We start from the raw sequence: 21,643 nt of genomic DNA, 5'->3' as shown, positions 1-21,643 counted from the left end.
GAGAATTTTTTATTGTTTCGGGGCCCAGTGTTGAAAAGCATTGAGATTTAAGGGGTTACATCTCGAGGTCATATAATGCCGTTTGGAACCATTTATGATCATTATATGTTGTCATAAATGTTCGCTGTAGGCTTGAGTTAATGAAATCGGTGCAACTTGTAAACCGGTAAATCAATCTTAAAGTGGAAATTGTTAACATTTCGAATCAATGATTTACCCCTAGCAAACAATAAGTTGAGAAAATAGAAAGATTGAACTCATTGAAGTATAATCTTATAGTTCTTCCTATCTAAAATTGTACTTGAATGTTTTCAAGGAATGAGTGGTGCACTATATATATTTGCTGGTAAGATTAATATTTCGTACATTAAAATACGAATGTAATAATTAATTTTATGCTCGGGTAATAATTATAACTAGATTCGTTGGTTAAATTTTGAAGAGGTGATATTCAAATAATGAGATCAAATCTCGTTTATAGCATTTGTCTTTGCTATTCTCTCAACGCCCACAAAAAAAAAAAAAAAAAAATAAAAAATCTACCCAAAATTCTAAAAAATTGCAATTGCTATGAATTTTCCTAACTAATTGGAGAGGGCCCTCAAAAACCTCTATAGCAATCATGAACTCAATGCATTAGATCAAAAACTATAGGCCACAATCTCATTATCTTTCCTACCAAATGAAAGGCCCTCATAAAACTTCCAATTCCTACAAAACAAATCCACTTTATCCAAACATCACAAACAATGCCCACATACATCCAATCCCATCATATTACTCTACATCCTTCAAAGATAACACCTTTATCAACCAATGATCATAAAGATTTGATCTTGATGTGTTGATGTGAATGTACATACAATTCTTACCGTGGGTTGCACCACATCATGCCCATTTCCCAAGTATAAAAACTTCAAGAATAAAACTTTGCATACCAAGTGTTTGTTGAATTACCTGAACCAAAATTATTCATCATGGCAAAACCAGTTTCAATTGAAGTTTACAATCCTAGTGGAAAATACAGAGTTGTTAGCACTAAATCTATGCCTGGCACTCGTTGGATCAATCTCTTAGTTGAACAAGATTGTCGAGTGGAGGTTATTTTAGTTTTTTTTCACCCACTTCATTTTTGGATTTTTTTTTTTTATAATTTCATGTATTGATATTTATAATATATTTTTTTTTCAAATTTAGATTTGTACCCAGAACAAAACTATATTATCTGTTGATGATATCATTGCTTTGATTGGAGACAAGTGTGATGGGGTAATTGGCCAGGTAAATTTATTATAGTTTGTTATTTCTAATTTTATGGATGAATGGTAATTTTCATTTGAATATCAAGATAATTGCTTATTTTTTGTTGAATTATTTAATATTATTACAGTTGACAGAAGATTGGGGAGAGACTTTGTTCTCTGCATTGAGCAAAGCAGGTGGCAAAGCATTCAGTAACATGGCTGTTGGTTATAACAATGTTGATGTTAATGCTGCTAACAAGTATGGTGTTGCTGTTGGTAACACTCCTGTAAGATTTTGACTTTGCTATCTTAATTTTATTTTTATCTGAACTTGTACTATTGCTAGTAACATTGACTAGATTAATATATGGAGTATTGCGTATGTTGTCAACTATTACTAGTAAGTAGCTAATCACAATTTAATTCATGCACCTGGAAGTATCGAGAATGGAGCTCTGGTTTAGTGTGTGTGTGTCAATGGAACCGTGCAATAACTTTGTGTAGGTTTACTATATTATTGGATGAGTGCATCGTACATTTATAAATTTTCAATATATTTTGAGATAATGGTTATTGTAGCTTATAAACGGCTTTCAGTGGCTACACTTTTGTTGTAGTCATTATAAACTTGAAATGTGAATTGTGTTTGGAACAAGAAGCTTTCTTATTGTATTATCGCCTTTTGTAGGGAGTTCTTACTGAGACTACAGCAGAATTAGCGGCTTCACTATCCTTGGCAGCTGCCCGAAGGATAGTTGAAGCAGATGAGTTCATGAGGGCTGGTCTGTATGAAGGATGGCTTCCTCATTTGTAAGGGCTCTCTTAATTATATTCCCATTTTAAATTTCATTCTATGTAAATGAATTCTTTTTAAGGACCTAACAGTACGCATTTCTCATCACAGGTTTGTTGGAAACTTGCTCAAGGGGCAGACTGTTGGTGTCATTGGAGCTGGTCGTATTGGGTCTGCTTATGCTAGAATGATGGTAACATACATTTTAAATTGGTGCTCTAATGTTAATAAATACTTACTCTTGATTTAAACACTAGTTGAAAAAGTATATACGAGTATACTTTAAAAGAAGTTTTTTAAAATTCTGCATCTTGGCTCGAATCAACATTTATAAGCAATAAGCCCAACGAGTTTCTGCATTCTTTTGCAGTTGCAAAACTGCTATTGGTGATTTTTCTGATCAACTAACCACACATATTGCTACTATTCCATTCTCAGGTTGAGGGATTCAAAATGAACCTGATATATTTTGATCTGTACCAATCAACTCGACTGGAGAAGTTTGTTACTGGTATACTCGGATACTCCCCAAGTCCTGATATAGTTGACCGTATTTCTAATTTCATTGAGTAAAAATTTGGTCTTTCCCATGTTATTCATCCTGGAATAACTCTACAAAATATGGTGGAGATTTAATTTTTATTTTTTGGATTGTTAAGATATTTATTTAGGAGGGAGGAAGAGCTGTCAACAATTACATGGTGAGCTAAATATCTGAATTTTAAGTGATATTTCTGTGATTTCTTTCTCTAGCTTATGGTGAATTCCTGAAAGCTAATGGTGAGCAACCTGTCACTTGGAAAAGAGCAGCGAGTATGGATGAAGTACTTCAACAGGCTGATTTGGTAAGGTTCCTACCAAGCTCCAGCCAAGCATATTCAAGTGATCTATTATTCCTAATACCTTCTGTCTGAAATGGAGAAAAGTAATCAGTTTTGTGTGTAATGGTAAATGATTGAATGCTTTATAGATAAGTCTGCATCCTATATTGGATAAAACAACTTACCATCTTGTCAACAAAGAGAGGCTCTCAATGATGAAAAAGGTAATTTCAGCGAATTGTTCTTGGAGAATTCCTAATTTGATTACTGCAAGTTCGTGACAAATGTTGCTTAAACTTGTATAAATTTCATCAACAGGAAGCGATTCTCATTAACTGCAGTAGGGGTGCTGTCATTGATGAAGTAGCTCTTGTTGAACATTTGAAGGCAAACCCCATGTTTCGAGTTGGTCTTGATGTCTTTGAGGTATCCAATCATTACTTTCTTACGTTTCAGAGTTCAGACCTTGCTTGTTGGACACCTCTTAGATTCAAACATTTCCTTGTGTAGGATGAGCCATTCATGAAACCTGGCCTTGCTGACATGAAGAATGCTGTTGTGGTGCCACACATAGCTTCAGCTTCCAAGGTTCTTGGGGGAATTTTACTGATCTCTGCACCATCTACTCACAACTAGTTATGATGGTTAAGTCCTTCAGCGGCAATTTCTAATCCAATTTTATTCTTAATTTTCTGTCATGCAGTGGACTCGTGAAGGAATGGCGACACTTGCAGCTCTGAATGTCCTGGTACATTTATCAGCTTGACCTGTGTTATATATGGATTATCCAAAAAATAGTCTTATGCTGTATTTTATTAGACAGAGTTAGGCTGTATATCTGCCAAAACTATGTGATAGGCTTGCAGTGCCCTTGCAATTCCCTGCCTTCCATCCCTAACTGTAAATGCAGACGAGTAATCAATCCCCTGCTAGATATATATAACTTGTATTTCTGAATTTCAGGGAAAAATCAAAGGATACCCAGCATGGGCTGACCCCAACCGCGTTGAGCCATTCTTGAATGAGAATGCTCCACCCCCGGCAGCTTGCCCGAGCATTGTCAATGCCAAAGCTCTAAGTACTATTCACTTTAGTTACCTTTGTGCACTGTCTACATGCATCACTTAGCACTTTACTATATTAACTGTAATTGCAATTACTGTGCAGGCTTACCTGTTTCAAAGCTGTAGAAATCGAAGCATGGCATCAAATAGAGTTTTGCTGTAATAAGCTTGTGCTTTGAAAATGCAACACTTTTTAGAAGGAGCTTGATGGATATATATGTAACTAATATAGTTGAGTACACAGTGAACTGACGATGTGTCTATTCTTGATTATATATCTATCCCTATTCGCATTCGATCATGTACTGCTAGAAGATACAGAGTATCGATCATCCTAAATGTTCTTGGTTTCATTACATCGATCATCTGATAGCTCAAATTAATTATGCTCCTTGTATTTTTAATCAAACTTATTTTCCTTGATTCATAGTCTTGTAAGTTGTAATCAATGAAAATAGTCTCATAAGATAACACTATGACTCTATGAGGACTCTTAACACTAGCTTGTTAAGACAATACTTCATACGAGTATAAAATTAAATCATTTCAAAAAATATAATAAGTTTAGATTAATCAAATAGAGTCGGTAGATCTTTAGTCAAATAAAAAGTACTCCTAAATAAAGTTAAATAATACATAGTATGTTTTCAAAAAATAAAAAATAAAAAAATACAGAGTATAATTTCAAACAAAATTAGATTAATCAAATAGAGCCGGTAGACCTTTAGTCTTTCCAAATTTAGTTAGACTTTTAGATTCTACTTGTGTTCCATAATACGGAATAATTAATTTCCTATGTCGGAATAGAAATTGGAAATTTGTCAAGTATGGTTGTAATTACCTATGAGAGTATTGCAAAGAACTTGATTAGGGAAGACGAAATGGTTATTGGAAATCGATGTTCGTGCATTTCCTACCAAAAAAAGGCTAGTAGAAAGCGGAATAGCTACGGTAATTAATAAAGGGACTAGTGATTAGCCTGTATGTTGTTTTAGGATGCTACTCTCGAATGTATATGGACAAATTTTTGTAAAGATTTTTTAAAATTGAAATTGTCATTGTCAAATCAAAATTGAGTTATTCTATGATTTGATAAATTGAATCTTGTGGTTTACATTTTTATTTTATTTTTTTTTTACACATTACTCCGTAATAACATACTCTATCAATCCTATAATTTCGTGCCAGTATTTCTTTTGGGGTTTCCCAAAATGTTGTGCCTGTTTTAAAAAATACGGAGTAACTTTTTACATATTCATAACATACTCCATCGGTGCTTATTTTTCTCTTTTTCATACAATATTCGTACTTTTTATTATTCTCATACAATATTTTCTACTTTTTATATTTTCAATGAATAAAATATTTCACTACCTCCACCATTCTCCCTAATTACCGTGTTTTTTTTTTTTTTTTTTTTTTTTTTTTGAGAATTAGGCACCAAATTATGGCACGAAGGAGTAGTTGATATTTGACCGTTAGTAATTAAATAGTCATCTTCATTATAAGAAGTAGAGGGTTCAAATCTCTTTATCCTTATGTTTGTACACAGAGTAATCTTGGTAACTTGGCCACTTGGGTGATGTAGTGTATTGTACGAAGTAATAATGGTTTGTTGCGCGACGTGGTGTAATGGTTAAAATTGTTTGGGTGATGATTTGGCTCGATGTTTGGAAGGTGACGAGTCCTTCTTACCAAGTCGTATACTCGTATTAATCTATACAGATAAAGAGTATACACATATTTTTGTCATGAATTTCTAAATTTATCAATTGAAGTACTCCCTATGTCCTTTTATTACATGTCTGTAATCCCTTTTTGAGTCATCAAAATTAAGTGCTTGTTTTTATTTAAAGGTTGTACTGTTTTTACAATATTATTCTCTTTTGGATGATTTGTCTTTTTTTTTTTTTTTGGTACTTTAAACATCAATTTCCAATACTTTCTCTCTTATAATTTCCAACCACATTTTGTTTCTCTCTAACCCCACATGTATATTTATACTCCCAATTATTAATTTTATGAATTTAACTTTCTTAATTATGATACAAAAAAAAAAAAAAAGGCATGTAATAAAAAGACGGAAACAGGACAAATTACAATTAAAAAGTGACAACATACGGAGTATGAGAAACGACACAGGACCCCTAGGGCTGACAACCAACTCTATATATAACCCCTCAAAATCCATTTACATCCCCACCATCTTCCATCACTTTCTCTCTCCTCATTTCGGATCTGCTAGGGTTTTCTCTGCCGCTTCATTTTCTCTCTCCTCCAAAACAATCTTCATCAATGGCTGCCACTTCCAAGAAGGTTACCCTGAAATCCTCCGACAACGAGCAATTCGATGTCGAAGAGATTGTCGCCTTGGAATCTCAGACAATCAAGCATATGATCGAAGATGATTGCGCCGACAACGCGATTCCTCTTCCTAATGTTACTGGTAAGATCCTTTCCAAGGTGATTGAGTACTGTAAGAAGCATGTCGATGCTGCTGCTTCTAAAGCTTCTGCTGAAGATCGATCTTCTACTAATTCTACTGCTGATGATGAACTTAAGAGCTGGGATGCTGAGTTTGTCAAAGTTGACCAGAATACCCTTTTTGATCTCATTTTGGTATATTCTACTTTTCTCTCTCCTCATTTCTCCCTTTATCTCTAGATTTTAGATCTTGCTTTAATTTAGTGTTTGTGCTCTTAATTTGTTTTTTTGTTCAATTTTCCGATTATGCTGTCTATGTGATTTTCTAGATCTAAATCTGTCTTCATTTGGTTTAAAATGGATTATTTGTTGGGTGTTGATTATTTTGATTGTTAAATTAAATTATTTTGGGGATTAATTGTTTTGAAGTTAAACTTCAATTTCTCGTTTCTGTAATTGATTGAAATGATTTTTGATGTTTGATCAAGTTATGTTTGTGTAATTGTTTGTTGGGACGCACTTGAATTGCTAGTTTTTGGTTATATTTTACAATTGATTACATGTTGATGTCATATGAAGTTGTTTTGGATATTTAGGATTGGAAGTTGTATTTATTTGTAGACCTGTTGGTTGATTTTGTTTATGCTAATTTTGCTGCGATGTCCTGTGCTGTTGGGGATTTGAAATTCCACTTATATTTGTGCCTTCCAAGTGCTAGAAAGCTCTGAAAATCCCCAGCCATTTTCGGCTTCAAATTGCGAACCCCATGCTGTTTCGTTTTTTTAAACCATTGATTTGCAAAGCCCTAACTGTTTCGGGCTTTATGAAATCCCATTGATTTGCAAATCACCAACCTTTTTTGCTCTGGAAATGGATGGGATTAGAGATTTTTTCATCATCTAATTGTTATTTCCTAAAACTTTATTCTTCCGACACAGCTTTCTTTTTATTCAAGGGTTTTTAGTTCATTCACTGGCTCCTGATGATAATCGGTATTGTGATTATGGTTTTGTTTAGAAAGAAATGAACTTGAACTATGGATTGTCAGCCATTTGTCTGATTATCAAGTTGTTAACACGATGGTTTGTGTTTCGCTGATAATTTATTAGCATGATCAAACCCCGACCCCAACACACCAATTCAATAGTGTATATTGGGTTAACCCTAAATTGGTAGTTGTTTGTTATTATTTGTGAGTTTTTTTTTCATGGTTGTAGAATTTCTAGACCTCCATTGGTGAAGGATTCTTTAACTTCATCGTTGAGGAGAGATGGGTATTTTATTTGTGGGTTAGCGTTGTTAAGCTTCCGTTGGACCAAAACCCAATTGACATGTTTCTCATGTTGAGAAACTTGAATTTTCTCCCCTGTACATTCTAGTTCTTCCATCTTTTTGATCAGTTATATTCTGCTCTGCTCCCTTATAGTAGCTTTGTTTGCCCATTTCATTCCAGCAGAAATTCACTGTAACATTAAGATTTTCATGGCATGACTAAGTTGGGACCATCTTTGATTGAATGCTCTTATGATGCTCTACTGCTTACTTTTGGGCCTGCTGTGACAATTTTCCATTACTCTCTTTATGTTTTGTTTCTCTGATTTGTCAATCTCGATACTGATTTTCAGTGCATTTATTCTTGGTTTAGGCTGCTAACTACCTGAACATCAAGAGTCTGCTGGACTTGACCTGCCAAACTGTGGCCGACATGATCAAAGGCAAGACTCCTGAGGAGATCAGGAAGACCTTCAACATCAAGAACGACTTCACCCCAGAGGAGGAAGAGGAGGTTAGGAGGGAGAACCAGTGGGCCTTTGAATGAACTTCATGGATGGGAGCTGCATCTCACCTAAAATGTTTATAGAATAGGAGTCTGTTGATATCAAGAGTCGCCCTTTTGTTTTGGTCGAAAACTATCTAGAAACTAATTTAAAACCTGGTCTGTCCATTCGGCTCATTAGCAGTACTTGTTTTTGTGCTATTTACAATGGAAGTGAAGCATAACTATGTAAGTTTTTGCTATCGTTATCTTAAAACATTTGTAGTGTAAGCACAATTTCTGATGGTATGAAATTATTCTGCTGATAATGGACATCATTATTCTGTGTCTGAAAATGTGCAATATGTATGTTGAGAAAGTAAGGTTCTCATCATGTTCATGCTCTTACATTGTCGCTAAAATGTAGAACGAGATGACTAGCGGGGCCTCAGGATTATTTCATAGTATATGGTTCATCAAATATTGACACCATAGCTTAATGTGTCTGATAAGGTGAGAGCCGATCCTCGTTGCCTAAATATCGCTTTTTTTGTCCCACTCTTTGTTCCTTGTTCCGAATTTCTCTTCAAAATCACAACTATTGTAAAATGGATTCAGAATCAGAAAGAAAAAAGAAAAACCAAAAAAAGATCCAATCAATAATAAGAACAATTGCTTTTTTTTTTGAAGCTAATCTAAACAATTGCTAAAATGCTTAAAAAAAAAATTATCACCAAATTGCAGTACTTTAACTTGATTATAGTTAATTAATAATAATTTTGATCCATATGACTTGCAGTCTCAGCATTCTGGTACGCATTGTGATGGTTGTTAGAAATCAAGTCTCGTTGCAAATTAACAAGCTCCTTGTACTGCTGAATATGGTTCTTTTGGCCATCAATTGTAAGCATTAGGTAATTTATTTCAGAAACCGAATATCGTTGGTACGCCTTAAACTCTTCAATCACACTTCAAAAACTGTTCATTTTCTTTCATTAATATCGTACACTTCTCTTCGAGTCTTTCTTTATCTTCCTCATTCACCTTATCTTTCACCAAAAGCTCTCGTCTTTCCTCAATCAATTTTTTGAATCCCTCTTCGAGTATTGTGTATTCCTCGTACCGTGTACTTGCTTCCTTGAGTTCGTCCGTAAGCTTCTGTTTCTCATCCTCCCATATCTTCCTCTCCTTTGTTAGTTGTTCTGTAAGCATCTGCTTCTCATTCTCCCACATCTTCTTATTCATTATTAGTGTTTGAATGTTTATTTGGGCTTGCTGTAGTTGCCCATCCTTTATTTTTTGAACCTGCTGTTCCGTTATTAGTTTGTTCATGGATTTTTGCTTCTGCCTTAGTTGCTCATCCTTTGATATTTTTGAAGCAATTCCCTACAAATGTGTATGATTAATGATTGTATTATACTACGTAATTGTAATTTCAATACATGCTTTAGAATAAATACTAAAGAAAATTAGCACAAAAGTATTCCCATTATGTAAAGACTAGAATAGACCCGGTTTAAAATAACTTATTGTAGACCCAACCTTCTAGTATACCATACGAATGTGATTATATGATACGAAATGTGATTATATTACTACAAAAGTGATTATATCATCCTGAAACTGTTATGTAAATGTATCACTCAAAAAGTGAATTTATCATTATAAAAAGTATCAAATAGTAAATTACATCATTCAAAAGATGATTTTTAAATTTTATCATCCTAAAGATAATTATATAATCTCATTAAATGATTTACTATGAGATTATATAATTCAAAATATGCCTCACAAAAAGATAATTATATCATCTAAAAATGTGATTATATCATCTAGAATGTAATTATATTATTTGAAAGTGTCAAATTTTAGGTCTACAATAATTTATTGTAGACCGGGTCCATACAAGACCAACTAAACCTGCTTTGATCCTATGAGGTCAATCCCATTATTCAATTTCCATAATTCTCAACCATTTTTTTTCTTTCTCTTTATCTCTATAACTCCACATGTATATTTATACTTTCAATCAATTTCCTTAAATTCCGTAAAAAATGGGAAATAGACTTCTAATTATGAAACGGAGGAGTATGACTTTAACAATGATGCAGAGAACAAAACCACAATTTCACATATAGATTAAAAAAAAAATAAAAAAAATCATATCATAATATTCAAGTAGAATTACTACGATTAGGGGTGGGACTTTTCAAACCGAACCGTAAAATCGCCCGTTACCGAACCGAACCATCACGGACCGATCCGTTTATAAACCGATAAATATAAACCGAAAACCGAACTGAACCGTTCAATATCAAACCGAAACCGAATTGAACCGCTCAATGTCAACCCGTTACGGACCGTAAACCGATAACAAACCAAACTGCGCAAATCCGAACCGAAACGAAACCGAACCGAATGGTTTATAAACCCGTTAATGACCCGAACCGTTTATAAACCGAAACCGTTTAAACCGAAAAAAAACCGTTTAAACCGAACCATTTGTAACCCGCTAACCGTTTAAACCGACCCGTTTATGAACCGAAACCGTTTAAACCGCACGCATAAACCGAACCGTTATAATCCGCTAACCGTCTAAACTGAACTGCCATAACCCGTTAAACCGTTAAAATCGAACTGTTTTCGAATCGCAACCTGTTTAAACTGATATGATTACAAACTGCTTAACTCAAATTGAATTATTTACAACCTAAAACGCTAAATAGTAAATACAATTAATGTTAATAAATGTAGATCTAATCAAACGGCTTAGGTTTATACAAAGGTTTATATCACCTAGATCTAGGCCAACGACATTATTAATATCGTTTTAGATTACTTATTTATTTTAATTACAAGATATATCATTTGTGTCATTTTCATTCCAGTAATAATGCTAGTCCACCCAAATTATCTTCATTGTTCCTTGATATTCATGATCATCCAATAACACTCAAAGCCTCAAAGGTAACATAAGATTGGAGATGTATGAGATTGCGTTACACAAGTGGCATAAGCATTAGAATATTACTGTACTAGTCAATAAGGCGTACAATCATTCACATTATCACTTTATAAAACTTTCTTATACAAGTATTTTGTAAAGGGGAGGACTAAAATGTTTATAAAACACATTTTTTTAGCTTTTCTTATATTAAACCAGATATTAAGTAAAAGAATTTTAATAAATACGGAGGCATCCCAAATCTGTAGCCACAATTATTTCATAACATTACCACAAATCCAGCAGATAAATAGCATTGAAATTAGAGTAATATCAACAAGCAATTAAAAAAAGTCACCATTTTCATTGACTAGAATTCACAATACATATACCAATACATAATGAAACTACTATCACTACTACCCAGATTAGATTTCAGATTTATCAACTGAAACATCATCAAGTTTAGGGTTGCAAAAAATGATACATTATAAGATGAAGGGAGGAGTGAGAATGTGAGTGATTTGGGAGCAGAATCTTGAAGCAGCAGCACAGCACCCAAGAGCAGAGGAAATAGCAGCAACAAGCAGGAACCAGCACACGGAATAACAGATCAGCAACTTATCAGAAGCAAGGAATAATATAAGCAGAAGGGACTCAGCATGAACTTATTTTTGTTTTTCAAAATTGCTCTCAGATTTACGTTTATCGTATCATCACTGAGCAATGGCTGTTTTAACTTAAAACTTGAAAAATGCTGCCAGCAAGTACATATACATTGAAGTCTCAGGGCAACGATGATTCAATAAAAATTAAAACAGCAAGCATAAGAAACAACAGCAACAAAACTTATCATAAATTCATAACACAAAAGGCAGCAACACAGCACCTCAAGCTGGCAGGAGGCATGAACCAGCTCATGCAGGCAACAATATAGGCAATAACAACTGAGCAGAGACAACAACCAAAAGGCAAAAGCACTACCAGCAGGCAGCAGCTCATAACAAGTTCAAGCAACTTCAAAATTATAGCTTTTGTTTTTTTAAAATTGCTCTCAGATTTACATCACTGAGCAATGGTTGTTTTAACAAAAACTTAAGAAATGCTGCCAGCAAGTACCAAAATACATTTAACTATTTAAGCCTCAACATAAATGACAAGGGTAACGATTTTAAAAGTCTTGAAAAATGCTGCCAGCAAGTCTGAAAATAAATGACAAGGACAACGATTTTAAAAGTCTTGAAAAATGCTTCCAGCAAGTCTGAAAATAAATGACAAGGGCAACGATTTTTCAAGATAAAATAAACCACAATGAGACACAAATACCAGTTATGCAGATGAAGCACTTTCGGCTTCAATCTCTTTACCAATAAGGAGGACGTCTTCCTCAACATCCGCTTGATAACCACGACACCAATTTTGGGTGGTAACCAATGCCTCAACATTCTTTGGCAAAAGTTTACCCCTATATCCTCAAAAAGAAAAAAACATACATAAGAAAAGCTTAAACTTTTTCAAAAGTTTCCAATGAAATTATGAACCTATAAATAAACATGAGATGTTTATTTTACTAGCCCTAAACTAGCATTTATTTTATGCACATAACTGCAGAAAGTGACACAATTTGGTCTTTTATTAGGTAAAAAAGCCAATAACCACATAATCTGAACAACCCATCATCATTACTTTTAAATCGAGCATACTAAACAACAAAACAGCACAAATCTACCATTTTCCCGTAAAAAACAAAAGTACAATCAACAACATATTTTAGGCATATTTCGACTATATTCAAGCAAGAACAACAACAATAATCAAATACAAAAACAGAAAAACTGTATTAAAAAAAACGAAAAGGAAAAAGTAATTACCTTTGACGGCTTGAAGGAGATTTGAAGATGGAGAACTGCTTGAACTGGAGATCAAAAGAAAAAATCAAGAATGTAGATTATCAGAACTTGAAATAAAAAAAAAACCGAAACGAAAACGAAAAAAATCGAAAAAATTAACAAAAAAAATTACCTTGAGGTTTGACGGCTTGAAGGAGAGGAAGATTTGAATAAAAAAAAACGAGAATGGAAAAGTTATAAATCAGAACTTTGGATCCAAAACAAAAATGAAACGAAAACAAAAACCCTAAATAAAAAAAGTAAAAAACGGAAACAAAAACGAAAAAAATCAAAACGAAAACAACAAAAATTAACAAATAATTACCTTTAGGTTTGACGGCTTGAAGGAGAGGAAGATTTGGAAAAAAAAACGAGAATGGAAAAGTCAGAAATCAGAACTTAGATCCAAAACAAAAATGAAATGAAAACAAAAACCCTAAATAAACAAACCGAAACAAAAATGAAAAAAATCAAAACGAAAACAACAAAAATTAACAAAAAATTACCTTGAGTTTTGAACTTTTGACGGCTTGAAGCCTTCAAATTGAAGGAGAGGAAGATTTGAAAAAACAAAAAAACGAGAATGTAAAGCGAGAAATCAGAAATGTAGATCCAAAACACAAATGAAACGAAAACAAAAACCCTAATTAGGATTTTTAAAAGTTGAGAAGTTGAGCTTGAGATTCTTGAGAATTTCAGAACGAAAGAGTGAGAAACTGAGAAGTTAGAGAGAGAAACTATGAGTGAGTAAAACGACTGAATGGCTGATAGAGTGAGTTTTTTTTTTTCTAGGTTTAGGTTTTACTTGTTCAGTTGATCTAACCGTCCATATTCAATCTCAACATCTAACCGTTCATTTTTTTTTTTGTAGATTCCAGAATATTCATCTAGATCTAACGGTCTAGATTTTTCTTTGTGCTTTTCTAGGTCTTTTTGACCGTTTTTTTTAATTATTTATTATTATTATTATTTTGAGGGATTATTATTATTATTATTATTGTTAGTATAATTATTTGTTAATATTATTATTATTACTAGTTTACTACTACTATTATTATAATATTATTATTATAATTATTATTATTATTATTACTATTATTATTATTATTATTATTTATATTATTATTATTATTATTATTATTATTATTATTATTATTATTATTACTATTATTATTATTATTATTATTAGTTTATTACTTATAAGTTATAAATTGTAAGAAACGCAAATGTTTCAAAATTGAAATTGATTCAATACGACATATTTAATGACTTAATGAGTTAATGCACATCACTGACATCTCTATATGTATATTATATATATCTGTGAGTCTGTGACTGTATATCAGTATATATATATAATAAACTAATAATAACTTAATAAGTAATACTAATAACTAATAAAGTAATGAAAATCTAACCATTGTTTTTCATGGGCATTCAATCTAACCGTTGTATATTTGACTATTCGTACATTAGTATTGCATAATGATTTCATCACCATTTTAATTAGTGATTTCGTGATTTCGTCCATTTAACTTATTAAGTTGTTTGAGTTAGTAATCTAAATAAAGTAACAAACTAAATAACGAATCCATTTAATCTCGTGTAAGTTATAATTTATAAGAAATGCAATGTTTGGAAATGGAAATTGATTCAATACGATATTGTTAATGTATATGTAATTATAGATTAATTATTATGTATATCATATCGTACGAATGTACGGTTGGTATCATTATCATACTATCATAAGTATCATTTCCTCATTGAATTATTGGTATGTACTACAATCGACAAACATATTTACATATCTGATCATTAAAACTTAAAAGTTTAAAACACTTGTTGATCAATCTAATTGAATACTTGTACATTCTTAATTATCGATTTATCGTATTATAAGTATCAACTCATTAAATCATGGTCATGACGCGATCTTTAAAACAATCATGAATTCATGACCCAAACCGCTTATAAACCGAACCGACATGATCCAAACCGTTCATAAACCGAACCAATTGAACTGTGTAAACCCTCCACTAAACCGGCCCATTTCAAACTGAACCGACATGATTCGCACCGTTTATAAACCGAACCGATATTGACCCGGGTAAACCCGCCCCTAAACCGACCCATTTCAAACCAAACCGGCTTGATCCAAACCGTTTGTAAACCGAACTGACATTGACCCGGGTAAACCCGCCCCCTTAACCGACCCGTATCAAACCGAACCGACATAATCCGAATCGTTTATAAACCGACCCGCTTATGACCCAAACCGAATTTAAACCGCAAAGAAATAAACCGAAACCAAACCGAGCCGTGACTAACCCAAACCGAACCAAACCGACCCGCCAGCTAAACTAAACCGTTTCAATCCGAACCGCTTCAAACCGAAACTGACTCAAACCGAGGTCAAACCGAACCGTCAGACCGAAGTCCCACCCCTAACTACGATTAATAAAATATGATGAAAGAGAGAATAGTTACCTTAAGACTGTCATTAATGAGGTAAACATTGGTTATTATGAAAATTAAACCAACAAAATACTGCGAAACCACCGTAATAGTCTTTAGGAAAGTAAAATTTCCCAAAAGCAAAGAAACAATGAACCCAATACATCCCCACCTCTCCAGCTCGAATACCCATTGTTCAACCTCATATGCCATCCTATTTTGTTTTTTTTTTCCCACCCTTTTTAGTTTTTAACCTAGATCGTGGTGAGTATATGCTAAAATCTAATATATATATATATATATATATATATATATATATATATATATATATATATATATATATATAGGAGAGTTTTTTCACGAGTTTTTAGAGGCCACATAGAATCTAATTTTCTTAGTGTGCCATGTAGGATTATAAATTTTAGTAGTAACCAATTAAATAGGAGATTATTAAAATCTTTTATAATTAAATAATTCAAATGCCACATAAGTAAAATTGGCGAATGAGATTTTCCAATTTAAATTAATTAAATATAAAATATTATCTTTTGATATTAGGAATTTTATCTAAATATATAACAAATTTTAGCACATAAATATAGGTATTAAAAAAATTATTTTTAAAAATTCAAACAAACCATCTAGTGTAACCCTAATTCTTAGTTGGGAAAATATGTACTATATGTTAATCTTATTTGATTTCTAAAATTTTCCCTTTTATAAAAAAAATAAATACTCCGTAAATTGGTAACACAATTTTGAATTTCCTGATTTTTAGGCAACACTTATTTTTTATATAATTTTTTTTTTTTTATTTTCATGTATAAAAAGAACTCATAAATTTATCTACTAGTAACTAGAGGCTGGAGCTACTCTACCACTCTATGGGCGCGTTCGGCAAAAATTATTATTATTATTATTATTATTATTATTATTATTATTATTATTATTATTATTTTTGATCACTTTTTTTACACTACAATCGTTATTCGTTAACATTTACACCATTAAAGCCTGGGTGTTTGCTCTTTCGTCCCCACACGTCTTGCATGCCATTATCTATACTATCGTTTTAACTTTAAATAATTTTTTTTTTGTTGTCATTTTCAATCATCAAATTTTGCCATGGTTTTATTTTTTTTCCTTCTTATGCTTACTCGATATCGATATACATTTAAGTGATTCTAACATCACTTTTTGAACTCGTATCAACACTTTTGATTTCATATCAGATAAGCTTTGTTTTTAAAAAAATTATACTACGTATAAAGATTAGTTACGTAATTCGACTTCAATTTGTTACAATTTTATGATTTTGTGCGCACCCATATTTATATCCTCGGACTTAGACTGACCGCAAGTTAAGATAGATAAAACAATTCTACTTCATATGTTCGTGTTTGGCTAGCTATTTCACATGTGAAAGAAGGATAACCAATCTTTTTGAGAGAAGAACAAATAGATTACGCGCCATCAAAGTAACAGAAAACAAATTCATCCAACTCACCCCAAAAAAAGGAAAGATTTGTTGATAAGTATATTAGGTGACTCGTACTTCGTAGCTTTGTCCGCCCGATCGGGCGGACATTGCCCGGTCTGACCGGGCGGAAGAAGAAGAGGTGCCTGGCAAATTCGTTGAAGAAGCTGCTCTCGCGCCCGACCGGGCGAGCCTTCGCCCGACCGGGCGAGCCTTCGCCCGATCGGGCAGACCTTGCCCGGTCTGACCGGGCGGTGGGGGTTGGATACGTTGAAGCATTCGTATGGAGTCTTCTTCTCGCGCCCGATCGGGCAGACCTTGCCCGGTCTGACCGGGCGGAGAAGGAAAAATACGGAACGCGGATTTTGCGGTTTTAGGTTATCTTATTTTATTATCTTTTTGCCCAAGTATCTTTTAATTAGGGATTAATATAAAACCTCCCTAAAATCAGTATTAGGGTTAAGAGAGACAGAGTGAGAGCCGTTCTTGAGAAATACAAGAATCATCTTTGTAATCTTTGCAGTTTATAGTGAAATCATTCGATCTCGGTGCCCGTGGACGTAGCTATCACATCGATAGTGAACCACGTAAATTCTTGGTGTTGTTCTTATTGTTTGCATTGAATTTCTTTATTGTTTTCTTGTTTGTTTTCGACCTTTGCTTCCGCTGTCGCACAACAATTGGTATCAGAGCTCAGGTTCAATCCTTGGAGAGTTTCTTGAAGATAACAATGGCAGGAGATTCAACAATAAGAATTGAGAAGTTTACCGGGAAAAATAGTTTCGGGCTATGGCAAATTAAGATGAAGGCTCTGTTAAAACAACAGCAGATATGGCGTCCGTTGGCTCCAAAGAGTACTACTTCGGAGTCAGGAGACGGACCGACTGACTCGCAGTTAGAAGTTATGGAAGAGAAGGCACACTCTACCATATTACTTAGTCTTGATGATCAAATCATCACGGAGGTTGCTGATCAGGAAACGGCGGCTGGATTGTGGCTGAAGCTGGAGTCATTGTATATGACTAAGTCGTTGACCAACAAATTATTACTGAAACAACGGTTGTTTAGCCTCCGGATGCAGTCAGGTACTTCCTTACGGGAACATCTAGAAAAACTTAACTCTATTTTGCTTGATTTACGTAATTTAGATGTTAAAATTGATGATGAGGATGCTGCGTTGATTTTACTTGTATCTCTACCGTCTAGCTTTGAGAATTTTGTAGAGTCTTTTGTTGTTGGTAAGGATTCTATAACCTTAGAAGAAGTGAAGGCAGCACTTCATACTAGGGAACTCAGAATGAAAGCTACGAGTGATAATGGGGATAATGGTAGTGGGTTATTTGTTAAGTCCGGAAAGTCTAAAAAGAATAAGGGGTTTAACAAGGGGAACAATGCTGGGTCGGGTGCTGGAAACGGCAAGGATGGATCTAGTAAAACTACTACTAAAACATGTTATTACTGTAAAGAACCGGGTCACTTTAGGAATAATTGTCCGGTGAGGAAAAACAAGTCCCAGGCTGCTGTAGTTGAAGAGAAACCGAATGAGAGCTATAATTCAGAGGAAGATTTAGCATTAGTCAGTTCTGCTAGGTCTGATGATTTATCTGATAACTGGGTTCTAGATTCGGGGTGTTCGTTCCATATGTGTCCACGTCGAGATTGGTTTGATACATATGAACCTCGCAATGGGGGTATGGTTATAGTCGGTAACAATGCTCCATGTAAGGTCACAGGTATTGGTTCCATGAGGTTGAGGACTGTTGATGGGCGGAGGTTAACTTTGACTAATGTACGGCATGTTCCTGCTTTAGGAAATAATCTGATTTCATTGGGTACCCTGGATGAATTGGGGTACAATGGTGTGTTTTCAGATGGGGAGTTGTGTATTTTCAGAGGTTCTGAGTTGGTACTTAAGGGTATCAAAAGGAACACCCTCTATGTTTTTGAGGGTGTTACACTGCCTAGTTCTGCGGTTTGCGCATCTGTATCTCACCAGGAGATGACTAAGATTTGGCACATGAGGCTTGGTCATATGGGGGAGAAGGGGATGCAGCTATTGTCCAAGAGGGGTCTTCTATCCGGGGTCAAGGTTGCCAACCTTGAATTTTGTGAGCATTGTGTGTTTGGTAAGAAACACAGGTCAAAGTTCAGCAAGGGTGCTCACATTACTGATGCAGTGCTCGATTACATCCATTCAGATTGCTGGGGTCCATCTAGAGTTGAAGGTATGGGAGGTTACCACTATTTTGTGTCATTTGTTGATGACAAGTCCCGATACACATGGCTTAGGTTGCTTAAGTCAAAGGATGAGGCCTTCAAAGTTTTCAAGCAATGGAAAGCTTTGGTGGAAAATCGACAAGGAAGGAAGATCAAGAAGCTACGAACGGACAATGGGCTAGAGTTTTGCAAAGACGAGTTTAATCAGTTTTGTGCAGATGAGGGTATAGGTCGGCATCATACTGTCAGGAAGACACCACAGCAGAACGGTGTAGCAGAACGGGTTAATCAGACACTGCTAGAGAGAGTTCGATGCATGCTCTCTAATGCAGGGCTTGGGAGGAGGTACTGGAGTGAAGCTGTGTTAACAGCTTGTTATGTCATTAATAGGGGTCCTCATTCTGGAATTGATTCCAAGATTCCGTTTGAGATCTGGAGTGGTAAGTTGCCTAATTTTTTGAATTTGAAGATTTTTGGTTGTGTTGCTTATTATCATGTTATTGAGGGTAAGCTGGATCCACGAGCCAAGAAGGGGTGTTTTGTTGGGTACGGGGATGGTGTGAAGGGGTTTAGAATTTTTTCACCTTCGGAGGGTCGGGTCATTCTTAGTAGGGATGTTACTTTCGATGAAAACACCATGTATTCAATTAAAAATGCAGAGATTTCAGATTTGAGAAGGGAAGGAGACAATTTATTACAGACAGATGGGGTACTTGAGGTACATCAGTCTACCATTGCTGATTTACCTCGGGTACAATATATTGATGATGATGCTGATGTTCCAGTGCCGGGTACTCCTGAACCTGAGATTACTCCTACTCATTCTAACTCTGGGGATGAGGTGGAGCAATCTAATCAGGGGTCATCTAGTCAACCTGACACCATTCTTGAGATGCCTAAACGAGTTATCAAGAAGCCTGTTAGATTGATTGAAGAGATGGAGGGAAGAAATTGCTGTGTTGATGCGATGACAGGTTATGCATTGAGTGTAGCTGATGATGTAGAGTCATTTGAACCTGCCACATATAAACAAGCAATTAGTTGTAGTGAGTCTGCGCAATGGCTTGCCGCAATGGGTGAAGAGATGCAGTCTCTTTACAAGAACAGAGTGTGGGAACTGGTAAAGGTACCGGAAGGGAGGAAGCTTGTGGGTTGTAAATGGATTTACAAGAAGAAAGAAGGGTTGTCGGAAACTGAGCAAATACGTTTTAAGGCTAGGCTAGTTGCTAAGGGGTTCAGTCAGGTAGAAGGGGTTGATTTTGTTGAGATATTCTCACCTGTGGTTCGACATACTTCTATCCGTGTGTTATTGTCAATTGTAGCACATTTTGATCTTGAGCTGGAGCAGTTGGATGTTAAAACGGCTTTCCTTCATGGCGATTTGGAGGAGGAGATTCTGATGAAGCAGCCCGAAGGATTCGAAGTTCCTGGAAAGGAACACTATGCCTGCAGATTGCTAAAGTCATTGTATGGACTTAAGCAATCCCCCCGACAGTGGTACAAAAGGTTTGATTCTTTTATGGTTTCACAAGGTTTTGACAGGAATTCATATGATTGCTGTGTGTATCATAGTAAGCTGGATAATGGTTCCATGATTTATCTTTTGTTATATGTTGATGACATGTTGGTTGCCACAAAGAATAAATCTGATATTGCTAGATTAAAGGAGATGCTTAACTCGGAGTTTGACATGAAAGACTTGGGTGCAGCTAGGAAGATTTTGGGTATGGAGATCTACAGGGATCGGGCTAGAGGTAAGCTTTTCTTGACTCAGAAAAGCTACATTGAAAAGATTTTGTCTCGTTTTGGGATGGAAAAATCGAAGCCTATAAGTACGCCAACTACTGTTAGTTGTAAGTTGTCTTTGTCTATGTCACCTCAATCAGAGGAGGAGTTGTCTTATATGTCTAGAGTTCCATATGCAAACGCGGTTGGTTGTTTGATGTATGCTATGGTCTGTACTAGGCCGGATATTGCGCATGCTGTTAGTGTTGTAAGCAGGTTTATGGCTCGACCTGGGAGGGAACACTGGCAAGGGGTGAAAAGGATTTTTCGCTACCTGAGAGGGACAACTGATATTGGTCTTGTGTACGGGAATGGTAGGGAATGCTTGGTCACTGGGTACAGTGATTCTGATTATGCAGCTGATGTGGATACCAGGAGGTCTGTGACTGGTTATGTGTTCACTTTGGGTGGTTCTGTGGTTAGTTGGAAGTCTACATTGCAGTCATCAGTTACGTTGTCAACTACTGAAGCTGAGTATATGGCTTTAACTTCTGCAGCTAAGGAGTCTATTTGGCTCAAAGGCCTAGTAGGTGAACTGGGTATTGCACAGGATTTTGCTACAGTGTATTGTGATAGTCTAAGTGCGATTTGCTTAGCTAAAGATCAAGTACACCATGATCGGACGAAGCACATTGATGTCAGGTATCATTTCTTGCGTACTGACAAGAGGATTAAGGTGAAGAAGATTGGGACTGCTGACAACCCGGCTGATTTCTTCACTAAGCCTGTTCCGTTTAGCAAGTTTAAACATTGCTTAGACTTGCTAAATATT

General features: G+C 35.0%; 2 protein-coding genes across 2 annotated transcripts; both read left to right on the top strand.

Annotated features, from left to right (window-relative positions):
* The first annotated feature begins 701 nt into the window (after positions 1–701).
* On the top strand, positions 702–4,312 carry LOC110739182 (glycerate dehydrogenase HPR, peroxisomal). Its single transcript, XM_021919647.1, has 13 exons — positions 702–1,100; positions 1,198–1,281; positions 1,391–1,531; positions 1,933–2,054; positions 2,149–2,230; positions 2,476–2,548; positions 2,791–2,882; positions 3,008–3,082; positions 3,177–3,284; positions 3,369–3,446; positions 3,562–3,606; positions 3,822–3,936; positions 4,026–4,312. The coding sequence occupies exons 1-13, from the start codon at positions 978–980 to the stop codon at positions 4,046–4,048; spliced, it is 1,161 nt and encodes a 386-aa protein (XP_021775339.1). The 5' UTR covers positions 702–977; the 3' UTR covers positions 4,049–4,312.
* A 1,811-nt stretch (positions 4,313–6,123) lies between these two features.
* Positions 6,124–8,448, top strand: LOC110739193 (SKP1-like protein 1A). Its single transcript, XM_021919653.1, has 2 exons — positions 6,124–6,541; positions 7,992–8,448. The coding sequence occupies exons 1-2, from the start codon at positions 6,218–6,220 to the stop codon at positions 8,163–8,165; spliced, it is 498 nt and encodes a 165-aa protein (XP_021775345.1). The 5' UTR covers positions 6,124–6,217; the 3' UTR covers positions 8,166–8,448.
* Positions 8,449–21,643: the final 13,195 nt, after the last annotated feature.

This window comes from Chenopodium quinoa, unplaced genomic scaffold (genome assembly GCF_001683475.1).
Source record: "Chenopodium quinoa cultivar QQ74 unplaced genomic scaffold, ASM168347v1, whole genome shotgun sequence".
NCBI classification, from domain to species: Eukaryota; Viridiplantae; Streptophyta; class Magnoliopsida; order Caryophyllales; family Amaranthaceae; genus Chenopodium; species Chenopodium quinoa.
The sequence above is the reverse complement of the archived record's forward strand: the minus strand, read 5'-3'. Positions and strand labels throughout refer to the sequence as shown.